This window comes from Lissotriton vulgaris, chromosome 9 (assembly GCF_964263255.1).
Source record: "Lissotriton vulgaris chromosome 9, aLisVul1.2, whole genome shotgun sequence".
NCBI lineage: Eukaryota > Metazoa > Chordata > Amphibia > Caudata > Salamandridae > Lissotriton > Lissotriton vulgaris.
Genome location: NC_141697.1, coordinates 761533696 through 761557027, shown reverse-complemented (window position 1 = coordinate 761557027; position 23332 = coordinate 761533696). Strand labels below are relative to the sequence as shown.

The 23332-nt window shown below is 44.1% G+C and overlaps 1 protein-coding gene across 1 annotated transcript in view; it reads right to left on the bottom strand.

Annotated features, from left to right (window-relative positions):
• LOC147692216 (WD repeat-containing protein 62-like) overlaps positions 1 to 23332 on the bottom strand; it is an 846473-nt gene that overhangs the window by 703173 nt on the left and 119968 nt on the right. Inside the window, exons 11-12 of the mRNA XM_086938490.1 lie at positions 16565 to 16725; positions 2672 to 2763 (exon numbers count right to left, since the gene is read on the bottom strand). Of these exons, the coding sequence (XP_086794616.1) occupies positions 2672 to 2763; positions 16565 to 16725 (253 nt within the window). The remainder of the gene's footprint in view (positions 1 to 2671; positions 2764 to 16564; positions 16726 to 23332) is intronic.

Sequence of the window (23332 nt, the reverse complement as noted above, 5' to 3'; positions counted from 1 at the left end):
ACATGATGAACCTGAGGAGAAGACATTTAAAATGATTCCAAATGATGGAGATATTAAGTGGCTAGGGGTCAATGAATTCAAACACTTGTTTCTGTTTTTCGGCACTAATAATACACATATGAATGGAATACTACTATATCTGATCTGTAGGATAGAGTTCACAAAGACTCCGTTTAGGGAGAACGTGAAAGCACTGGGTTGAAAACGGTCTTTGATTCCAGGCTATCCATGGCTGTTGTCTTCCATCTATGGTCTTCAGCTGCTGGCTTATATGCCACAGGCTACATACCACAAATGGTGCATTGGCTGCCAGTAAAAGCTAGAGTTAAATGCAAGATGCTAATGTTGACCGAATAAACAATGTATGTGCAGGCTCCAGAGAGTATGAAGACCAGGAAGAACACCAAGATCTATTGAAAGGTTTCCCTGACCACAACAAAAAATAGAGAGGGAATTCTATGCAATGTGCTGTCAAACATAAAACCTGATGAGCAACTGCTTCTTTTTTAGCAAGGTTCTTAACACCCTCCTTTTCTAAATTGGATAGATTGAGCTGCTCTGCATTTCCAGTGCCAGGATTACCTTGGGTTATTAGCACCTACATAAATTAAATGATGATGGCAGTTAGATGCAACGTTATAATTACATGAGTAGGTAAGTTTAAAAATATTGGGAGCAAAGCTAAAATAACTTTTTTCTTTCTGAGCATATGGATGTTTTTCTCTGTATAACAAAATAATGTATATTTGTATAAGGTGGTATATAAAGCAATATGGTGTTTAAGTAGTTATTAAATTATTTTCAAAACATGCAAGTTTGAAAAGTACATTTTAGAAATTACCTTCAAATTAACCACTTGAAAAATGTAATGTACTGTACTAGGTGTTGGAGGTCTGTATTAAAAGTTACCACACTGTTAGTTTGACCTTGTTTTTTTAACAGATCCTTAGTTGGATAGACCAGAACTACAAGAAGAAAAAGAATAACACACTCCCAAATAACCAGTAGGTGAAATTGCCTTGGATAAATTTACAAAGACAGGAGAAACTAAACTAAGAAAATAAATGCTTTAAGACAGAGTCAAATTGAAGAATTTGCCAAGTCTATAGGGAACCTCCACTTGGAAACAAGCATTGGCAATGGCAACATGTCTGGCTTTAAAAGAATGCTGCGTGGTATTGTAAAGCAGTACAAGTAAATAGCATGGGAATTAATATGTATTTGTGTGGAAGCAAAGAACTGTAGAATAACATTGGTGTATGTTAAACGGTCTGGTGTCAGTTGCACAGTCCAACCAGGCCTAAAAACCCATTTAGGTAAATAACTGCCCTCCTATCAGTGCTGCTTAGCTAGAAAGTATCTAGTTATCTAGGTCACTTTAATAGCATTACAAGGTCCCTGATATTTCAAACTCAGGCAGATGGATATATAAACAGAATGATCACAGCTGTGTGGAGAACAGGCACTTGTTTGTGGAAGCACACAACGTCTGCCCAATCAAAACATGTACTCCTGGCTCCCAACATTTGTGCAGAGCCAAAGGCCCTCTCTAGGAATGCTCAGATAATTGTCTGGTGACAACTACGCTGTCAAGTCAGACCATAAAAACACTAGGTAGCTCCACAATGGATGATATGTTACCAACTAAACGCCTCATAAAGCCAAAGTCAGAATTTTCCACTTCCTAACCAGGATTTGAACAAATCTGCAGAATGACCACGCCTTCATTCTGATCCTATTTGGGTCAATGGGATTAAGGCACACTTTGAAGTTATTTAGAGTGCTAAATAGTCTCCAAAATGTGTCTGTTTATAACCTGTCAGTCAGGGAATCACCGCCCCCCCCCACACCCCAATGAATCGCCAAGAGGAAGGTTCTCAGCAGATTAGGCTTTAACAACTAGTAGCAGGCATGGGGTACAGAAGAAAGGTTTGGATTGTTCATTCAACTTGGAGTTGATTAATTATTCGGCACTTTTAGAATGTTTGTAGAAAATAAAAAATATGCAAATGTTAAATATTATGTACATGGCGGTAGGATCTTTGGAGAGGAGCTCTAATGGTTGACTGAGTAGCTGAAATTGTGTACAAAATCAATTTGTATAAAACATGTGCATTATTATGGTATGAAATGTGGTTCAAAATGTGGTTCTTAAGAAAATGTGCATGATTTGTTAATTCTTTTTTACTACGACTCACGTAAAAAGAGATATAACTTCATGTGATTGTATTAGCCTTTTAGATAAATAAAATTTAGGAATTCGATTCTGAGATGTATGCAAGTGATTATTCTGGATTTGGCACACAATGCGATATATGCAGCAATAAATTACAATAAGATTCCAATGTAAAAGATTGAAAGTAATAAAAATATGTACATTTATTCTAAGATTAGAAATCTTCACAAATATGTCTGATTTCACACACTTAAAATGCATTTTAGATATGTGGCACCAGAATATCAGCTAAACACAAATATCCCTTCCTAAATATGGTTTACCAAAGATTTTTTAAGAAATAGCACTGATGAAAGACATTAAATTATGTTTAAAATATATTAATCATATACTCTCTTTCCGACACACATGATATGACGGATACATGTTAAAAATGTCACTTTAGGTCACTTTATTCAGTTGTACATACATCAAGAGAAATTTTCATATGCGTACCTGCTTGAGGTTTTGAATATTCAAGGCACAACACTTCTCCATCATGAGCTTCTATCTTCAAAAACTCATCCATCAAATTTAAGTCGTGAATTCTGCAATCATATAAGTAACACAGATTGACGGAAGAAATGTATGCACATCAAGAGGAGGTAAAAAACACAGTACAACTACAAGCAACACATCACTAGCAAAGACAATTAAGATACGATCACTCATTTCAACAGTGGGTTTCAGACTTAAAAAGAAAAAAAGAAAAATGTCTTCAGGATAAAAACTGAAAACAAAGAATTCGCAAAAATATAAATTTCTCAATTTAAAAACTCTCTCTCGCTCTCTCTCTCTTTTAAGGGCCTAAGCAAATGACATAATGGTAACTGCATTAGAAGGATGCAAACCTTCGTGTGGCACAGGCTTATTACCCTTGAAAAATCATCAAAAATAAGAGCGACAGAACAAAGAGGGATCATTCAGAGGGGGCAAAACTTTTGTAAAGCTCTTTCAAGCACGTTCTGTTGTACACTCTATACAACAACTACAGATTCCGCACCTTTTGAATTTCGCTTCGCTGCCAGCTGGATTTGGTACTTTTTAGGTCTCGCCTGGCGATTACAGCGAGAAGCGCTGTCGCCAGCGAGATCTATTGCTTTCGACTTGACTCTGAAGGGAGACAAGACAGTGGCACACGCATGCCGGACTGGAAATGTGAACGCGCGCTAGCATGCTCTGCCAGCCGTCCCCCTTCCGTCCTAAGCAGCCTCATGCACTTTCACTTTCCATCACATTTCCAGTCCAGCATGCGCAAGTTGTGTATTTCACGCCGTGCAGTCTACACAACATGCCCAAGACGTGTCAGCGCACTGGCGCTAAAAGTAAAATATGCCCCCGATGGAGTGGCCCACTCACTGGGCAGCTCTGCAGAGACTCTTCTCGGCAGCCTGTGCGGGGATCTATTGAGACGGCCTGCAGGGGCTCCCTCAGTATACGGGAGCCCTGCAGAAACACACCCCGCCTCTCCACTTCACCTGGGCCCCCTCCTGGGCCCCAGGACTTGTCAGGACTTCCACTTCTACCGCGGGGCTCTCCCTTCCTCATGGGAGCCCAGCATAAACGAGCCACACCAGCCTTTTCCGGCCGCATCACAGGCCCCGCCCAAGTCATTGGCAAGGATGCCTGACTTCCTGGTTTCGCCCCCCCCCCCTCCCTCCAGGACCGCAACTGTGATTTTGTGCTTATTATCACCAGAGAGAGCGTGGTGTGCTGAGACTGGGCGGGAACTGGAGCAACGTCGCCTTCAGTCCCATAAACACATTCCCTGCTCTTGTAGAAGAGCAGCACAGTCTCTGTGGTGACGTGTCTGGTTATGAATGAGTTTGAGGCGAACGGTCTAATTTGAATAGTCTTTTTCCCCAACAACCACTACAACGGCCTGGTAAAAGCGAAAGGAATGACCCTTTCAGGCTAGATGCAACAGTGCTAGAAGCAGGTACAGATGTCAAGTGAGCCTGGGGTCAGATTGTCTCTGAACCAGCCTTGACAAATACAGATGTCTGTTTCATCGCTGATGAGTTCAACGTCCCTTAGTTTGTGGCACCCACACTCCTTCTGCAAACAAACTTTGAAAACTGACATCGCCCCAGCCCTGTTGCCGCACGCCCGTGACACCGGTCACCCCCACCGTGCCCCTTCTGTTGAATCTACAAAGAGATCCGCACAGGGCGCAGCCTTAAGACCTGGCAGAGCGTTCGGAGGCGTGTAAAATGTCTGCCAGGCTAGGTTGCATAAGGCGGCCAGTAGTGATTCGACTGAGTGAGAAAAGTGTTGTGTAATGGTGAGCAAGATGTTTTTACACCCTCCCTTTCCTTGTTAAAGTCCTCGTTCTGGGTTCCGTTTCACTTCAGCCTAGTTACAAGGGAACACTTCCCAATACAGCAAATACGTTGAAGAAAGGTTTAGGTCATTCCCGTTATCCAGAGATAGATATCGTAAATAGAGTAACATTATCAAAGATCAAAGTATGCGTGCTTGGTTTTAACCTAATGCCTGACTTTCTTATTCATTCATACTTAAATACATCAATCTGTGCAGGAATTAAATTAAAAGCATATTTTTTTCTTTAAAAACCACTCATGTAAATGCTCACGATAAAACAAATGGCTAGTAAAGTAGTAATGTGTGATTTTGCTTTGCATATGCTATGTGATGTATTGAGTAGACTTTAAATGCACTGAAGATTAATCTTTTTTTCAAGTTTACAAGAACCTATCATTACGTTTTAATATGTTAAATTCAGCTTAGTTGCATGTGGGAATTAAAATATTACTCACACCTCAATGCATCAAATACACACATGTACGCACTCTCTTGTGATCTCTTAAGCTATCTCTCGCTTTCTCAAACACAGACATACAAAGACAGACTTAAAAATATTATGGTTTATTTGTGCCCATATCCCCTCAAAGTACCTTAATATGATTATTTTTTTTAATCATTTTAATTTTGAAAACAACTAATTGAAATTATTCCTGTCCGAAATGAAATGGTCTCAGATGAGTTGAGATACATTGTGATTATTTTTAGAAATAATATTGAACCAATTTATCAATAGCAATGTTGAAAACAAGCATTTGCAATGCAATAGATCTCGCATTTATGCAAGTTTAAGCTATTTACAATGCCAATAGCTTAAACTTGCATAAATGCGAGACCTATTGCATTGCAAATGCTTGTTCTAATAATGGATACTACAAGTCATTGGACTCTGCTGCAGCATCACACTGCCTCCGGAAGGGACAGTACGGAGCCATATATAGAGGCCACCCTGGGGCAGACTTCTGGTTTCCTTCAAAAAGTCTTTTGCGACCTCAGATAAAGAACAGCTTTGACTGTTTGAAAGAGTGACAATGTACGAAATCGAACTTGGGACCTTAATAGAACCTAAAAATTCCACTGCAAAAAACGAGGAGGATTGGAGCAGTGTGGAATTTGCAGTCATATACAATATTCACAGAAACAATGTTACTGAAGGTAAGTAACTGGTTCTTCTGATGAATATTTCTAATCTCAAATTAATATCAGTGTGAATGGGCGTCAAAGCTGTATGCTCCCAAAAAGTAGAGAGTCTAAGGTGTGGTCTCACACCAGAAAGTTTGGCAAAGTTGAGCAGGCAAATGCCCCTCCCCTGCAGAGTAGATTGACAAGACAGAAATGTCTGGTGGAGTGTGCAGGGACTCCCAAGTATCAGCCTGGAAGATGTTAAACACCAGAACACCCCTAACCAACACATAGGGGCACCTAGGGCCACAAAAGAGGAGCCTGTAGATCTTCAGGAGGCTCCTATTCTTTTTTTTAGGTTTAAATGGCACACACTCGCCCCAAAGGTATCAGAGTGCTTTTTATAAGCACCAGTTGCATTACAGACAGACACATTAATATTGTTTGGCACAGAGAGATTAAGTGATTTGCCCAAAATCACATGATGTGGGGAGTCCCTACTGAGATTCGATCCTGGTTGCCCTGCTTCGAGGTCAACCGTTCTGGCCGTTAGGCTACATTCGCTCACATTTTTGGCCAGGGTACAGCATAACTTGACGCAAAGGGCGATCCATCCAGTCAAGGTTCACTTCCGAACCACCTATCCCTTCATACCACCTGTTAGTTGGTTATCCACCTGGCGTTTTTTAGTTCACTCGATGTCAAAGCAAAGGGCTCTTTTTGGGACCAACTGGTGAAGCCTCTCCTACTCTTTGAGAAGTGCCACAGTAAAAAAGCCCGGGGGAGTGACTGATTGCCCCACATCGAGAGGAGATACTACCTTCAGCAAAAAGGGAGCACAAGCTCTCAGCACAAATATGTCAGGGAAGAATGTTGTGTCCAGAAATTGTATAAAGACAAGGGTTCTGTGGGGAGATAAATCAATTTCTTTGTCTGGTACAATCGTTTTTGAAGTATTCCACAATGTTATTTTGGGCATAATTTGTAAATTTAAAAAAAAAAGGAAAAATACGTTATTTGGAAGGAAAAGGAAAAAAGGAAAACACACCAAATTTTTGACTTTTACCAGAATTTTGTTATTTTGAAAGTCAGACATTGATTAGTCAAAGGTAAAATCAGAAGTTGGTTGTCCAAGACATAATTAGCATAGATATATAAATAACAGATGAGTGCTCAGGTGAATAGTAGTGACAAGTGATAAACTGACTGTGTGATGAAACAATAACATATATAGACAATAGTGGATCAGTCCATACTTCGAACTCAATTGTTTCAACAAATACAAACATTTTTCTCTTTTATGGTTGAAACTTGGTATGGACTGATTTATGACACAACGTCAACGTTTCGACCATATTAGGAGGTGTTGGCTTTTTTGCAACCGTATCGGGTCTTCATCAGGACTGACAAGGAAAGTGGGACAACCTGCGGAGGAATGAGGATTGATTTTAGCTCTTGGTGTGTGGAACATGGTATAAAACCGTGAGACACTGCCAAGCCTGGCTCGCTCACCTGTTGGTTTTGTAGGTATCCTGCTTCTAGCACTTTCTGAGCAGGGGGGGGTGGTTGTCAGCCGACACCCAAAACAATCGATGATTGGATGATTATATCTGGGGGAAAAGCGAAAAATCACTATCCTTCTATTGTTATGAGAGTATCTGTAACTCACTATTTTATTGTGGAAGTATTCCTATTTTTACGTACCTTCTGCAATCTACGCAGTGAATTTCACCACCAGTCGGTGGCGAAATTGGGAGGGTAGGGGTTAAGTGCCGCTGACGCAATTACCTGTGGGGATAAGCGATAAAAGGGCTGTCATCAGATCTTGCTGTGCTATGGAATCATCATGCACTCTTAGAATCGGCAACCAGTGCATATTAGTGCTTGCGGAGAGGGTTGGTTTGTGAACATTAAAGGAAAACCACATGTCTAAAGTGTCCAATACCTATATCGCGGGTGTTCGGCAATTAATGTGCCTGTCTGTCATAAACGGCCGGGTCGAGTGAACACGGGAACTATATGTAAACGCTAGCGGAAGACCAGGTGTCAACTTGTACAGTGGCGCCTTATGGGACAGTTTAAAACCATAGTCCGTGCCTATGAGGTCTAGTGCCTGTGCCGCGAGTGATCGGTAGTTAATGCGACTGTCTATCATGGACAGCCGAGTCAAGTGAGGGAACTCCATAAATGCGAGTGCCACAGCCCGGTTATACGGTTTATTTGTGTAAGCATTCTAATTCAGAGTTTACAGTATAAGCGTCATATTTGGTGGGCGTGTGCACGATTGGAAAAGTATCTAAAAGGAGGGCTAAAGGTGATTGGTATCCTCATAAACACCAAGTGTTATTAATTACAAAAACGTACGCGGATAATAAACTATTGTGAACTGGTGTCGGTGTTGTGTTATTAAAAGGTGGCGTCTTGTTTAAAGGGGCGATTCCTGCTGAATCGTGGAAGATTGAGTAGACTTACTTTCGGTACGAGCTGCAACCGTCAGTCTCCTTCTCGATGTGGCGAGTGATGCGAGGAGTACCGCGTGTACGTTCCTGTTTAAATACTATGTGACGTGAACTACATGTTAGCATGCACGTTCTAACCTGTGTTGGTGCTCGTTTTAAACCTGGAAATGGAGGGAGTTGGGAGCCTCTCTGTACAAATTAACTTAAGGGCCCACGTATACGGAGTGACTTAAAGGATTGGGTGTCATAGCTAGGGGGTTCTGTATTCCTGTAAATTTGGAGTGCGGGGTCAATTGCAATTAAGAGAACAGTTTATGAACCCTGAAACAATAGCAGTAATGCAAACAAATGTAAACATACGACGTTAACATGTTCTAATGTTTGATAATTTTAACATTTACAAACAATTTCCGTAATACGCAAATAATTATCACTAGGACGGGTTACATATTCAATGAATGCAATCTCTAAAACTGATATTTAAACAATGGTATTGTGGCGCGTAAGCATTGGTCCTGGTCTATTGTAGCGTATCTAACCATGTGTCTATTGTATGTATTTACACCTGGAGGTGTCCCTTAGTATGATAAGAGTTAGGGGTTCAGACACAGTGTCAGGATTGTTTTACATACATCATTGCTTGCTCATTTGCAGATATGTTTCCTCATGTTCATTCAAACCCTGTGTAACTGAGTCGAGGGTATGGATCCAACGGTACTCTTTATAGTTCAGGCTGGAGGCCATGTTTCCTCCTTGTTGATGCAATACCACTTTTTCAATCACCCACCATTCAATTTCTTCATGGGTGTGGCCAACGGTGATGTAATGTTCGACATGGGGTGCCCCTTGTACTTTGCAGCGGATTCTGCCTTGGTGTTGCATTATCCTGTTTTTAACTCGTTGTGTAGTCTGTCCTACGTATAGTAGTTGGCATGGGCATTTGATTGCATAAATTAGGTTCTGGCTGTTACAGTTGGTGAATTTTGTCAGTGCATGCTGTTTAGACCTGTATGTGAAAGAGTTCCCTGTTTTGGTGTATTTACACACCTTACAATTACCACATCTCTGGTGGCCTATGATTGGTGGGAGTCCCAATTGTGTTCTGATATCATCGGGCTCGGGTGTTTCTAGGAACGAAGATACTACATAGTCTTTAACATTTTTGGCCCTCTTAAATGAACACAAGGGGGCCTCTGGCAATCCTATTTCAGGGTCTACTAAATTCCAATATTTTTTCACTACTTAGGGGATTTTATGGCTTCTTGAGGTAAATGTGGTTACACAGATCAATTTGTCCAGTCCCTCTGATTTTTCTTGTACCTCTAGTAATGTCTCGCGGGGTCGGTACCATGGTCGTTTGCGCTCCCTGTTTAGGAGGCCTTTCGGGTACCCTCTTTCTCGTAGTTTGGTGATCAGTAGGTCTGTTTCTTTGAAGTAATCTGTCCGTCTAGTGCAGTTTCTGCGTAGGCGCAAAAATTGTCCGTATGGCAGATTATCTCTCAGATTTATGGGGTGATGTGAATTATACTGAAGTAAAGTGTTGCGGTCTGTTGGTTTTTTATAAAGGTTCATTACAATCTTTCCTTCCTCTACTTCAAAGGTCAAGTCCAGGAAGGGTAGAGAATCCCTGCTGTATGACATGGTGAATTGGATGTCTGTAGAGAAGTTGTTTAGCCAGGACAGGAAGTTCTTCAAACTGTCTTCTGAGCCTGTCCAGATCATGACGACTTCGTCTATATATCTGTTCCACTTCATAATGCGCACTCATTAGGGATTTTGGTTCCCGTAGATGTATTTGGACTCAAAGTCATTCATAAATTTATTCGCCAGACTAGGAGCGAAACCTGCTCCCATCACCACTCCTTTGCATTGGTAGTAGAAATCTTTCTGGAACATGAAATAGTTTTTGGACATGGCAATTCGTAGTAGTTGTACAAGGAATTCTGTTGGTACCCAATGTGGCGAAGGACAGGTATTGAGTGTATTTGTAATCACCTCTATTGCTTCGTCTTGCATACCGGTATGCTCGTATAGAGCGAGCATACATCCAGGGGGACAAGTAGTTGCTGTTGGTTGTTGAAGTGTTAGTTTTCAAAAATCTGAATTGTATGCATTCTATCTCGAAGGTATGATTTAGTATTTAGAACAAAGGGTTGTAGGAAGTCATCCATATATTGGTTTACTGGTTCCAGAATCGATCCACAGCCGGAGACTATGGGTCTTCCCGGCGGTTTGTTCATATTTTTGTGAATCTTTGGGATGGTATAAATTGTCGGGATTCTTGGGTCTATTTTGTTGAGAAATTTGAACTCAGGATCTGAAAGGTATCCATCTTCCAAGCCCTTCGTCATCAGGGTCCTTATTAGTTTGGCAATTTCTTTTGTTGGGTCTCCTGGTATTTTGGTGTAACTGTTCGCACAGTTAAGTTGTTGCTGGATCTCAGTTACATAGTCATCTCTATTCTGGACTACGACCGCTCGCCCTTGTCCGCTGTTTTTATGACGATTGGTTGGCTTTCAAGTCATAGAGTGCTTGCCTTTCACCCTTGGAAATGTTGTGTTTGATGTATTTGGTGTCATTAAGTAGATTCATCACTTCAATCATTACTACTTTTTCGTAAGCCAAGGCCCTATTGTTCACTAGATGATTTGCTGGAGTGAAAGTGGAACAAGGTCAGAAAGTGGTTGCTGCCGGTTTTCTCATGTACTCATCCCTATGAGCAAAGAAATATTTCAATCGAATTTTTCGGAAGAATTGTTGCAGCTCCAATTTTGTGGTAAAGGAATTAGGTGGTGCGGTTGGTATAAATGATAATCCTTTGGCCAGGATATTGTGTTCATCACTGGTTAAGGTATGGTTTGAGATGTTGACTATGGGATCTTGAACTGAAATTGAACTGACTGCATATAGCTCGCTGACCAGGTGCACATAGGTGAATGCAATGAGGCACGCAATCTTAATGGGCAGCAACCTCAGTGAGCCACTGTTCATATGCTCGTAGGGCATGCACATCAAAAACGTAAGGAACAATTATGGCCCCACTGTGGCAAAATAAAGGGTGTAGGAGGGAACATATGAGAGCCTTTTTTAGAAATGTAATAACTGGTGACTTCTCGGACATACCAGCTATTGAAAAATAACTAAATCACGCACACCGCTGTTTTATAAGAATGAACTGACACACCTAAGGAGGTAATAATTGTTCTGCTCTAATTTCTTCAAGGAAAATACCACACTCATTCCTTCATGCTATAGATCAAATACAGTTCACGCATGGAACTGTGACATAATGTGATCTAAAAGAATCACATGAAAACAGACCTGGGTCGGGCCGCTACTGTTACACACATACACACAACCCCACAACCACACCACACACACACACAACCACACACACACAACCACACACACACACACACACACAACCACACCGTCAGGGCACACTTTCAAAAGGCACAGGCACCATCAGTCATCAGTGCACACTTTCACCGGGCACAAACACCACTAACCGTCAGTGCACTCTTCCACCAGGCACAACCACCAACCGTCAGTGCACGCTTTCACCAGGCACACACACACCACCAGCCGTCAGTGCACACTTTCACCAGGCACACACACACACCACCAGCCGTCAGTGCAAGCTTTCACCAGGCACACACCACCAGCCGTCAGTGCACACTTTCACAAGGCACACACACCACCAGCCGTCAATGTACGCTTCCACCAGGCACAAACACCACCAGTCGGCAGTGCACACTACCACCAGTCACACACACCACCAGCCATCAATGCACACATCAATTGTTAACGCATCCACAATGAACTATTGTAGCAATTGCAGTATGGCGCACTTTACTTTTAAACATAATCATCTAAAGCGCAGCATTTTTTAACTTGACCTTTAGTGTATTTTAGTACTCCTTATTTGATTTCTCCCCTGTTTTTAACTCACCGCTCTGTCTGGGCACCTGTCCCCTTACTCGCATATAATTTGTGGAACACGCACCGCCATTTGGCGGGTCCGGGTCCCGGGGTTGGATTCCTGTGGGCGCCATCTTAGATTGGGTGAGTGATATCTTTCGCGGGCGCCATCTTGGAGCGTCCCGACGCTCGAGCTGCTCATAGAGACGCCTATTTAAGGCGGACTCGTGCGTTTTACTTTCTGATCAGGTGCTGCATTAGCGCAGGTCGCGCTGCCAGTGCGCTGCATTTTTTAACTTGACCTTTAGTGTATTTTAGTTCTCCTTATTTGATTTCTCCCCTGTTTTTAACTCACCGCTCTGTCTGGGCACGTGTCCCCTTACTCGCATATAATTTGTGGAACACGCACCGCCATTTGGCGGGTCCGGGTCCCGGGGTTGGATTCCTGTGGGTGCCATCTTAGATTGGGTGAGTGATATCTTTCGCGGGCGCCATCTTGGAGCGTCCCGACGCTCGAGCTGCTCATTGAGACGGCTATTTAAAGTTGTCCTCTCCCGCGCAGCGGGAACGCGCAGTGGGACGCCGTCGCTTAGCCGGAGTCGTGCCAGAGTCCTGCCCGTCTGCGCTCGTCCGCGTCGAGGTAGCGGGTGCGGGCTATGGACTCTGGCTTCCAGCCATCATACCACCATGCATAATACCGCGACGATCAGGTACAATCGCGCCGATCTCCTTTCCATTAGAGACGGTCTTCCGGCGTGTGGCCATGATTCGTTGTTCCCACTTTCGGGGCCTTATGACTGTGTCTGTGGCAGTTTTTCTCTGGATACCCCCACTGGGGTGCGCTCTGTTGAAAGGATTGCTCTAAGTACTCGTACTGACAGCACTGAGCGAGTACTCAGCATATGGAGCCTGAACGTGAGATCATTGGTCAAGCACCATCTGTCCCTACGGGACATGATCGATAAGGATTCTCCTGACCTCATCTTTCTTACTGAGACTTGGCTTCAGGACGCTGACACTGCTATAATAAATCTGGCATTTCCTTCCACCTATACAGTGTTTACTTTGAACCGCACGTCTAGGGGAGGTGGCATAGGCATGGCGACAAAATCTTGCTTTCCGGTGGATTGGAAAGCTCTTGATCTACCGATGTGTGAGAGCGCTTCTTTTAAGGTCACTTTCAGTCATCAGTTCACTCTCAGTGGCCTGCTTATTTACCGCCCACCAGGGAACGACACTGTCTTCAAGGCCGCCCTTGCTGATGTGGTTAGCTCGTTAGCTCCTAGATGTGCTAACTTTAACATCGTAGGTGACCTTAATATACATCTTGACCAGACGTCATCCTCACCCATCAGTTCTTTGCTAGCGGACCTTGAAGCCATGCAACTGAACCAACTAGTTACCTCCCCCATCCACATAGGAGGTCATATCCTTGACCCCTTCTTTACCACCCTGGTTCGGGCTAGGGCATCTGACCCGATGGTGGTAGGTTGGACCGATCATCTGTTGGTTAAAGTGTCATGCCCTTTAGATGATCCACAATTTAAACCTGTGGACAGACTGATCCTTAAAAGAAACTGGCGTAAGCTCAAACTGGAGGAGTTTGTTAAGATCTTGGAGGCGCAGCCCTTGGGCAATTTGCCGAATGTGGAACAGGGATATGAGCAGTTTTGTAACTGGGTCCTAACCGCCCTTGACTCTCTTATACCAATGCGCTGGTCGAAATGTCACGCCAAAACGCGCAGTCCATGGTATAATGAGACTCTTGCCGAGCTCAAGAGAACATGCCGGCAAGCTGAGAGGGCCTGGAGGAAATCCTTTGATCCCACGTTAAAATCGCTGTATTTTGCCCAGCTTAAGATCTACCACAGGGCAATCTGCCAAACCTGGGCCGCATATTATGCTTCTGAGTTTCTGAGCAGCCCTAACCCATCTAAATTAATTTTTAAGGTTCTCAAAGACCTGATGGGAAAACGGGCCACCTCGCTAGAAATCTGCACGGACTCTCACTGTGAAAGTTTGGCATCCTTTTTCGTGGAGAAGGTGCAGGCAATCTACCGAGGATTTATGCCATCTGTGCCCGGGGTTGAGCCTAGTGGTGTGATAGCTACGGTCCACGAAACTCTGTCCTCCCTGCCTGCTATGTCTGTCGAGGCTTTTGACACTCTGAGCCTCAAAATTAAATCTGGCTCTCCCTTAGATCCGCTGAAGCCAGAGCTATTTACACTTCTCCCGCCCCTTTGTCGTGAGCCTATACTGGATTTGATTAATCTTTCACTCACTGAGGGCGTGGTTCCCTCCTCCTGGAAGCAAGCAGTGGTCAGCCCCATTTTGAAGAAGCCTAATCTTGATCCCCTGCTTCCTGAGAACTATCGTCCTATCTCCCTCCTGCCCTGGGCCGCCAAGGTCACTGAGGCACACGTGAACTCCATCTTGTCTGCCCACCTCTCTCGAAATAATATTCTAGACGAGAGCCAGAATGGTTTTCGTGCACAACACAGCACCGAAACTGCTCTGCTCTTTATGACTGAGCATTTGCGTTCGGTGCTGGATGCGGGGCAGACAGCGGCGCTGCTCTTGTTAGACCTGAGCGCCGCGTTTGACACGGTGTCTCATGACATTTTGATGCGGCGTCTGGAGGAAGTGGGAATTGAGGGGACGGCTCTCCAATGGTTTCGCTCTTTCCTTTCGGACCGGTTTTTTAAAGTGGCCATTCCACCTGGTCAGTCCTCCTTCCATCCATTGGGACTGGGAGTCCCTCAGGGCTCTGCGCTGAGCCCCACTTTGTTCAACTTATATGTGAAACCGCTGGCTGCAGTCGTTAGACAGTGTGGCTTAACCAGGACATCGTATGCCGACGACATGCAGCTGGCGGTGACACTCAGTGGGGACCCTGAGGTGACTGCTCCCAGATTCCGTGCAGGACTCATAGCCGTGGCAAACTGGATGCGCATTAACTGCTTACAGTTAAATGCCAAAAAAAACGAGGTCCTGATTCTAGGGAAGCAGGCGGAACTTTGAGGAGACCAGTGGTGGCCTCCAGAATTGGGGGTGACTCCCATCCCAGCTGCCGAAGTTAAGAACTTGGGGGTTTGGCTGGATCCTACACTCTCCTTTACCAGCCACACAAAGAAGATTGCAGCTACCTGTTATGGTATTCTGCGAGGACTGAGACCTGTCCTCAAATTCTTCGACCCCCCTACTCGGCAACTGGTGGTCCAAGCCTCCATTCTTTCTCGGCTGGACTATGGGAGTGCACTGCTGCTTGGAGTGAATCAGGCGGAGGCTACTAGGCTGCAAAGGGTGCAGAATGCCGCGGCGCGGGCCATTGTTGGCCTTCCGAGACGTTGTTCTGTCTCTGCAGTCTTGACCTCTCTTCACTGGCTGCCGGTCAGACAGAGAATTAAATTCAAGGCCCTCTGTCTAACATTTAATATCTTGAAACTCTCCTCTCCTCCAGCCCTTGCGGGTCTTGTTTCCCCCTATGTTCCCACGCGGGCTCTCAGGTCGGAATCTCTTCATCTGGCGATTAAGACCAGGTTCAGACTGAGTAGGATGGGAGGTCGTTCCTTTCGAGTTCTGGCGGCAGGATTGTGGAACTCTCTTCCTGTCCATATTCGTGCCCTGAACAGCCTGACTCTCTTCAGACGCGCCATAAAAACTCATCTGTTCGTTACTGCTGACTGATCCCCTCTCTTTCCAGCATCGATTTGTTGTGTTGTGGCACTTGATCAGGCGCCAGGACGCCCCTTCGCTGGGGCAGCTGTGCGCCTAATAAAAGTTATTAACATAACATAACATGCCACCATTGCTACAAATACACTTTTTTTGGCCTACAATTTATAGACTTTTGTTGCAATTGGTGTTGCAATATTTAGTAATGCCAATAGCTCAAACTTAATTAATGCGAGACTTATTGCATTTCAAATGCTTGTTTATAATGTGTTTGACCTTTTCCATTTCATACAAGTAGTATAACAACACGTACTAGTTAACAAAAACTAAAAAATTGCATGAAACCAGTAAGAAAAGCTGTACCCTGGAATTGAAGGGGGCTGAGAAGAATAGGGGCAGAAGAAAAGTTTGAAAGCAAGTAATAAAAAAAACAAAGGCTCAAAGACCAACAGGTAACCGATAATTCCTCTGACGAATTGGAAACGACATTGAAAGAAAAGCGAACATAACCTATGAAAGGGGCAATATTTTGAATATAGACTAGAATGGAAAGAGGAAAAAACATGTTCCATTCGTAAGCCTCTTGGAGGCTTAATTTGAGTTTGGCGGATGCAGCAGATTCAACAAAAATAGGCCACTGCCTAGTTCTCTCCTTTTGCAGTATATAGACATGTATGCACTCTGCCTTGTTTTGGGGGGTTGCACGGCATCTGTCAAACTCAAATGGCTTGATGGGCTGAAACAATTCAAGAGATGGTGCCCTGGCTGTGCAATTAAGCTAGAGTTTGGAAACAGAGGACTACACAACTGCTTGTAATCTCTAAATGTTAGAAAGGACATCACTTGCCTGATATTTCCACCTTTGTCACCCGAGGCAAGGTGTTGGCCATTCGGGCTTATTTGTATTACACGAACACCACAAGCTCCATTTTCAAGTTTGTCAGTTGAATTTGCTGGATCTTTCAAGCGCTGAAGATTATGGTCTACATAGAGAATCTTCTGCACGTCCTAGGAGGACAAAAAAGCAATCACTGTTGTAAGGCAAGACAAGTAAGATCATTTTGCAGAGTCATCCCATCCAAGTTTATCTGATTGTATAGCGAAACCAGTGGATTAGGGAATTGTAGAAAGTTATGAAATGTTTTTTTACATTCAGGGCTGAGATTTGAATACCAGTGGGATCCATGAGTGCCAAATCTCAGAGTAGAGAACCTTACATGACCAACTAAGCAAACGTTGTTTACAGTCTACAAAAGGTGATTCCTCCTTGTTGTGGACACTGAGATGTTGCCACTTACCTGGCCTAAGCAGACCTAGGTTGCAGATCGGGGCACTCTTGCAAGCTCTTTAGTCGTTCCAAAATCAGCAACATGCCTACTAAGGATTGCATTCAGTAACTTTCTGTCTTCTGCAGTGATTAAAGTATTTTAAGGAAGCCATTTTAAGATAAAATGTTTTTGTTATAGCTAGCGACAGGCTTATAATATCTGCAACTTTACACAGACAATATCCGTCTCCAAGTAATTAGTAAAAACACTGCACCTCTACATTTAGCAAGATCATACTTCCTAAATGGGAGACCAACAAACGATATGTAAGTGCTTTACGTCTGTGCTGAAATAAAGAGTTGAATTATTACAAGTACAACAAGTCTTCAGCAAAGGAAGTTTATTAAAATAGCCTCTGGCAATAACCCAGACTATCTCAGGCCCTTGGAACAATATACAAGGAAGGCTTACAACCATTTGATTTTTTTTTATGGTAGGCAGTTCTTATTATCTGTGGAAAGCACAATAGTAGGAGGTTTTCCCTCACTTTCACACTAATCTAATGAATACATTTAAAAAACTTGCATTGTAAGGAATTCAGTTGATCGTAAAAACGGAGTCTCAAGCCCAACCTTGTTAAAACTGTCTTAAAGAGACTCATCAACAAACGCTTTGCAGAGATCATAATGCAATGCAAATTATCCAATAGTCTACTGACTAGCTAGGGTTCCTGCTTCACCCATAGTTTCAGTCAGTGCTTGCCGTTTCAAGACATGTTTAAAAGGTAAAAAATTCCAACTCACTCACCTATGTGTTGGTTGTTAGTGGAACACCTAAAAATCTCTCCATAATTTTTTGTAGTACACATGAGGAGTGCTTTATCCAGAAGTGCCCAGTGGTGCTATAATAAGCTTTCTGTAACTGTCCAGGCATGATATAAACGGGGACTAGCACTAACGAAGCAGCAGCGATCCATCCACCAATGAAAAGCTAGTATTGCTCCGTTCGACTGTGATGGGGCAATAGGAGTTTTATTTATAGGTTCCATTGGCAGAACAAAATGTCACAATTCTTGACTTGCTCAACTAGGTCATTTTACAACAGGGGGTTCCTAGATTTGGACTTGGCTCTTTCATTTTATTGGAAACTTGATGCTCGTCAGCATCTTAAAAACTGGGAAAATATAGTTTAACAATGCTTGGTGAATTTCGAATACATGAAATTCTGATTGGTAAAGTTGACAATGTCAGCGATGATGACTGATGTAAAATTCAGAGGAGTGATGAGTTGGAACTTCAGTATAATGCAAAGGAATAGTAAATATTTGCAGCTGTATTGATGCTCCGAAGATGGACCTCTGCTTTGCCAAGTAGAAGAGTCAGTCTTTAACCCCTTCCATGCTGGGCCGATTTTTCTCGTGTGCTAGGCTTATTGAAGAATCAATGGCTTTATGACGGCCCCCAGCCGTCATGAGCACACGAGCACTGTAATGCATGACGGATGGGGGCCGTCATCAGCATGGAAGGGGTTAAATTGAATCCATTAAGGTTAAGATGACACGTCTTTGACTCAAACCCATTCTGGGCTATGTAGCTACTAAAATAATTCAGACTAGCATTCAACCAGTGGTTTTGCAGGAACCTAACAGCAGTCAAGATTCAAGAAGAAAGCAAACATGTATCTCAAGCCATCCACCTAGCAGTTATGGCTTCATTTAGAGTTTGCTGGAATGAATATTCCATAAAAACTTAAGTGCTATCCCGCCTGTCCATGTTACAAGTGCAGTAGGATATAGTGCACTTGTAGTATGGCTCCCTACCTTTTGTGACAGTGTATCTCACCTGCCACAATCCAAATGAGGCCCTTACTTTTTAATATAACAGTCCTTCCAAAAAAAGAAATCCTAATTAGAGAACTCTTTATGATCTTCATTTGCCTTTGATGGGTCCATCTATGATAATCTAATCCTATTCTCTATCAGACAAAGGACAGTAAATGGTTTCAAGTATGCTGCTTTCTAGACTTTTGAGCGAAAGATTGGACAATCGTAGAACATCCATACAGAATGCAACTCATTGATGGTCTATCTATATATTATACTTTTCATAAAATGTATTAAAACATTTTGGGGGGAATATCAATATCTTCAAACAAGCACAAAACATCAAACACAACTAGATAGAAGAACCAGACCAATATTAAAGAACCCCTAACCTATAAAACACATTAGACGTTGTCACACCAAAGTCTTTTGACTGGGGGACTGGCCTAGATTTTAAAAACATATTGATCACCAGCTGATCCGCGCCGCCAAGAAAACAGCATTCAAGGACCGGTTGGACAACAACGCACACAACTGCAAGGAACTCTTCAACATCGTCAAAGAGCTTTCCAACCCCAGCGCAGGAAACAACGACATCACCCCATCGCAAGACCTCTGCAACTCCCTGGCTTCATACTTCCACAACAAGATCGCGGACATACACAACAGCTTCAACAACCAACCAACGCACACCATGACCGAACAACCACCCCCCACCACCACCCTCCACGCCTGGACCCCGATCAGCACCGAAGACACCATCCGCACAATGAACTCCATCCACTCCGGATCACCGACCGACCCCTGCCCTCACCACGTCTTCAACAAAGCCGACGCTGTCATCGCACCCCACCTGCGAGACATCATCAACACATCCCTCGACACCACCATCTTCCCCGAGAGCTGGAAACACGCCGAACTCAGCGCCCTACTCAAGAAACCAACAGCGGACCCCACCGACCTCAAGAATTACCGCCCCATCTCGCTCCTCCCGTTTCCAGCCAAAGTCATCGAGAAGACCGTCAACAAGCAGATGGCCGCTTTCCTCGAGACGAACGGATCCCTCGACCCCTCACAGTCCGGCTTCCGAGCCAACCACAGCACCGAGACCGCCCTCATCGCCGCCACCGACGACATCCGAGCCCTGATGGACAATGGAGAAACAGCGGCCCTCATCCTCCTAGACCTCTCCGCGGCATTCGACACGGTCTGCCACCGCACCCTAGTACGGCGCCTCAGCAACGTCGGAATCCAGGACAAGGCGCTGGAGTGGATCACCTCCTTCCTCGACGGGAGAACACAGAGAGTCCGCCTACCACCGTACAAGTCAGAGGCCACCGAAGTCATCTGCGGCGTCCCCCAAGGATCATCTCTGAGCCCCACCCTCTTCAACGTCTACATGAGCCCCCTCGCGGCCATCGTACGCAAACACAACCTCAGCATAATCTCCTACGCCGACGACACCCAGCTGATCCTCTCCCTGACCAACGACCCCGCCGCCGCCAGAGCCAACCTGCACGAAGGGATGAAAGAGGTAGCCGAGTGGATGACGACCAGCCGCCTGAAACTGAACTCGGACAAGACGGAGGTCCTCATCCTGGGCTCCTCTCCCTCCGCCTGGGACGACTCCTGGTGGCCTCCCGCCCTGGGCACCGCACCCAAACCGACAGACCATGCACGCAACCTGGGCTTCATCCTGGACTCCTCCCTCTCCATGACCAGGCAAGTCAACAACGTCTCCTCGGCATGCTTCAACATCCTACGCATGCTACGGAAGATCTTCTGGTGGATCCCCACCGAGACCAGGAAGACCGTCACCCAGGCCCTCGTCACCAGCCGACTGGACTACGGCAACGCCCTCTACGCCGGGACCACCGCCAAGCTCCAGAAGAGACTCCAGTGGATCCAGAACGCCTCAGCCAGACTCATCCTCGACATCCCACGAACCAGCCACATCTCCGGACATCTGCGAGACCTTCACTGGCTCCCCGTCAACAAAAGAATCACCTTCCGCCTCCTCACCCACGCACACAAAGCCCTACACGACCAAGGCCCGAGCTACCTCAACAGCCGAGTCAACTTCTACGCTCCCAAACGCCACCTCCGATCAGCCAACCACGCCCTCGCCGCCGTCCCCCGCATCCGAAGAGCGACTACAGGAGGAAGGTCCTTCTCCCACCTGGCCGCCAAGACCTGGAACTCCCTCCCGACCGACCTGCGCCTGACCCAAGACCACCTCTCCTTCAGGAAGAAGCTGAAGACCTGGCTGTTCGAGCAGTAGCGGCTCCCCCCCCCCCCCAGCGCCTTGAGACCCCACGGGTATGTAGCGGGCTTTATAAGTGTCACTGATTGATTGATTGATTGATTGATTGATCAAATAATATTTGAAGGCTAACAGCCTCAAAACCTGGCCAAAAGGATTTCTCCTTAATACTGGCATAAAGTTTGTCCACCCTAATCTCAATAATTCGGTCTGCCCTGACATGGCAATGACAAGTCAAAGAAGTCATTTAATAGATGAGCACAAGCAGCAGATTTTAAATAAATACAAAATATTTTAACTAAGTACACATGCACAGACAACTAGCACAAACTGTAATAAAGTGCTCTAATATGACCACTTGGTCTTTGACCACTTGTTCTCTGTACGTTACTACTGACTACATTACAGAAAATAGCGAAAACCTAGTTGTGAGTGTGCTACTGATATTTGACTTGCAGAGGGTGGGTGTGTGTACTCTGAGCATGAACATAGTTTCTTTCATCTTTAGTTTCCAACATCTTTCCTGTTATACCCCGGCTACCATTTACCTCCGGTATAGAAACACTTCTTCAATTGTCTAGTCTCAAAATTGAGTGTTACCTGTTGCATATATCAAGGAGTAATGTAAACACTGAATTTAACATTAAAGAAAGTACAATTCGAACTCTATATTTCATAGCTCATGAAAAGTGTCCCATAAGACTTAACACAATCCTGAATCAGTTTACAGCGTTGCAGGGCAGGCCAGATCATCAATGATTTTGTCATGTAGATGCACGATCAGTATGTAGCATTGTGGGATATGCAGTCTTTTGTATGGATGCAAGTTTTGAATTTTGTATGGGTTTCTATTGGTGGAACTGCAGTCACCTGACCTTGATAATGCCTGAGCGCGGTGGGGTTCAGTGGCAAACCATGTAGGCCGTCATAGCATGCTCTCCACTCACTAGTGTAACAGCCTTATACTCTTTACACAGCTTGTCTGGGGCCTAGTTATAGCCATGCTTATTTTATGGAGCAATGCTCTTATCCAGAAACAGAGAGGCAGGCACACTTTCAGGGCTCCGTTACAGAACTAAGTTTTGGCAGTGTTCCTTCCCCTGAGCTGCAAAAGAGGAAGGTGCCCAACCCAGCTCCTTCGCCGCCCCCCCCCCCTTTCCTCTGTGGTGTCAACTCGCTGCAGCCTGGGCTGCCCTGCATTGGAAGTAGGCTGGCTAAAACTTCAGAAAGCAATTTTTGACCTATACCGCACTTATCTAAGTAATCAATGCCCCTATGTGTAACAGCACTTATTTAGACATGTACTCTAAAACCTTAAGGGCTGGATTGAAAGCGTAGTGGTCAGATAAGGTTAGATCACAGCGTTCAGGTTGAATGTTTTCAGCGCTCTAATCCTTTCTGGGTGGCATAAAAAAAGTACATATACTTTATACCTGGGCATTTCAAATTCTCTAACATCTCTCATGATTAAACTGAATTCTGTTGTCCACTTATTACTATCAGGAAATCCATTGTTTACTAAAATATAACTAAGGAACACAAACACAATACAAGTATCCACCATGTTCACAATTTTTAACCCTCTTCGGTTGAATGCAAATCCATGAAACCTATTATGCAGCTGTAAAAATAATCACTCCACATAGTCACATAATACCCAACGCTAGATTTACCAACAGATAGAGATGAGGCCTCAATATTATCTGAATTTTGTTAGCCTTCCTACAGAAACACTATCACATTCGTTCCTGGCCACCAATTAACTCATTGGACACTTTTCTTTGCTCTGGCAATGCTCATGTATCGTTCATGGCAGAAAACAATTATTCTCTTCTGTAGTTCTAAGGAGAAACAATTCTACTACCTTTTAACAAACAAATATTCCCTTCACCGAATTTGCCCTGCAACTCCCAAACTCTGATTCCATACTAATTTTTTCCTTATTCATCAATCTATTTCTCACATGTTCTCTAGCCTCAGTGAACAGCACATCCTTCTTATAATCTTTTTTCTGAATGCTCCTTAGAGAGGACACAGCTATAACTGTCACTTCATTTAAGACACACGCAAAACTATATTTGTTCGATTTATCGTCACCCGATTCTTTCATGGGAATGGGAATCCTGGTTAAAGAAATAATCCAGTCACATTCTCTATTACAGCAACATATGTCATATGTTAAATAACACTTTGTAGTTGAAGTCTTGCAATTCTAGCAGATGCTGTTACTATCCCAACTATAGTCAAATGTTTGTGAAAGGC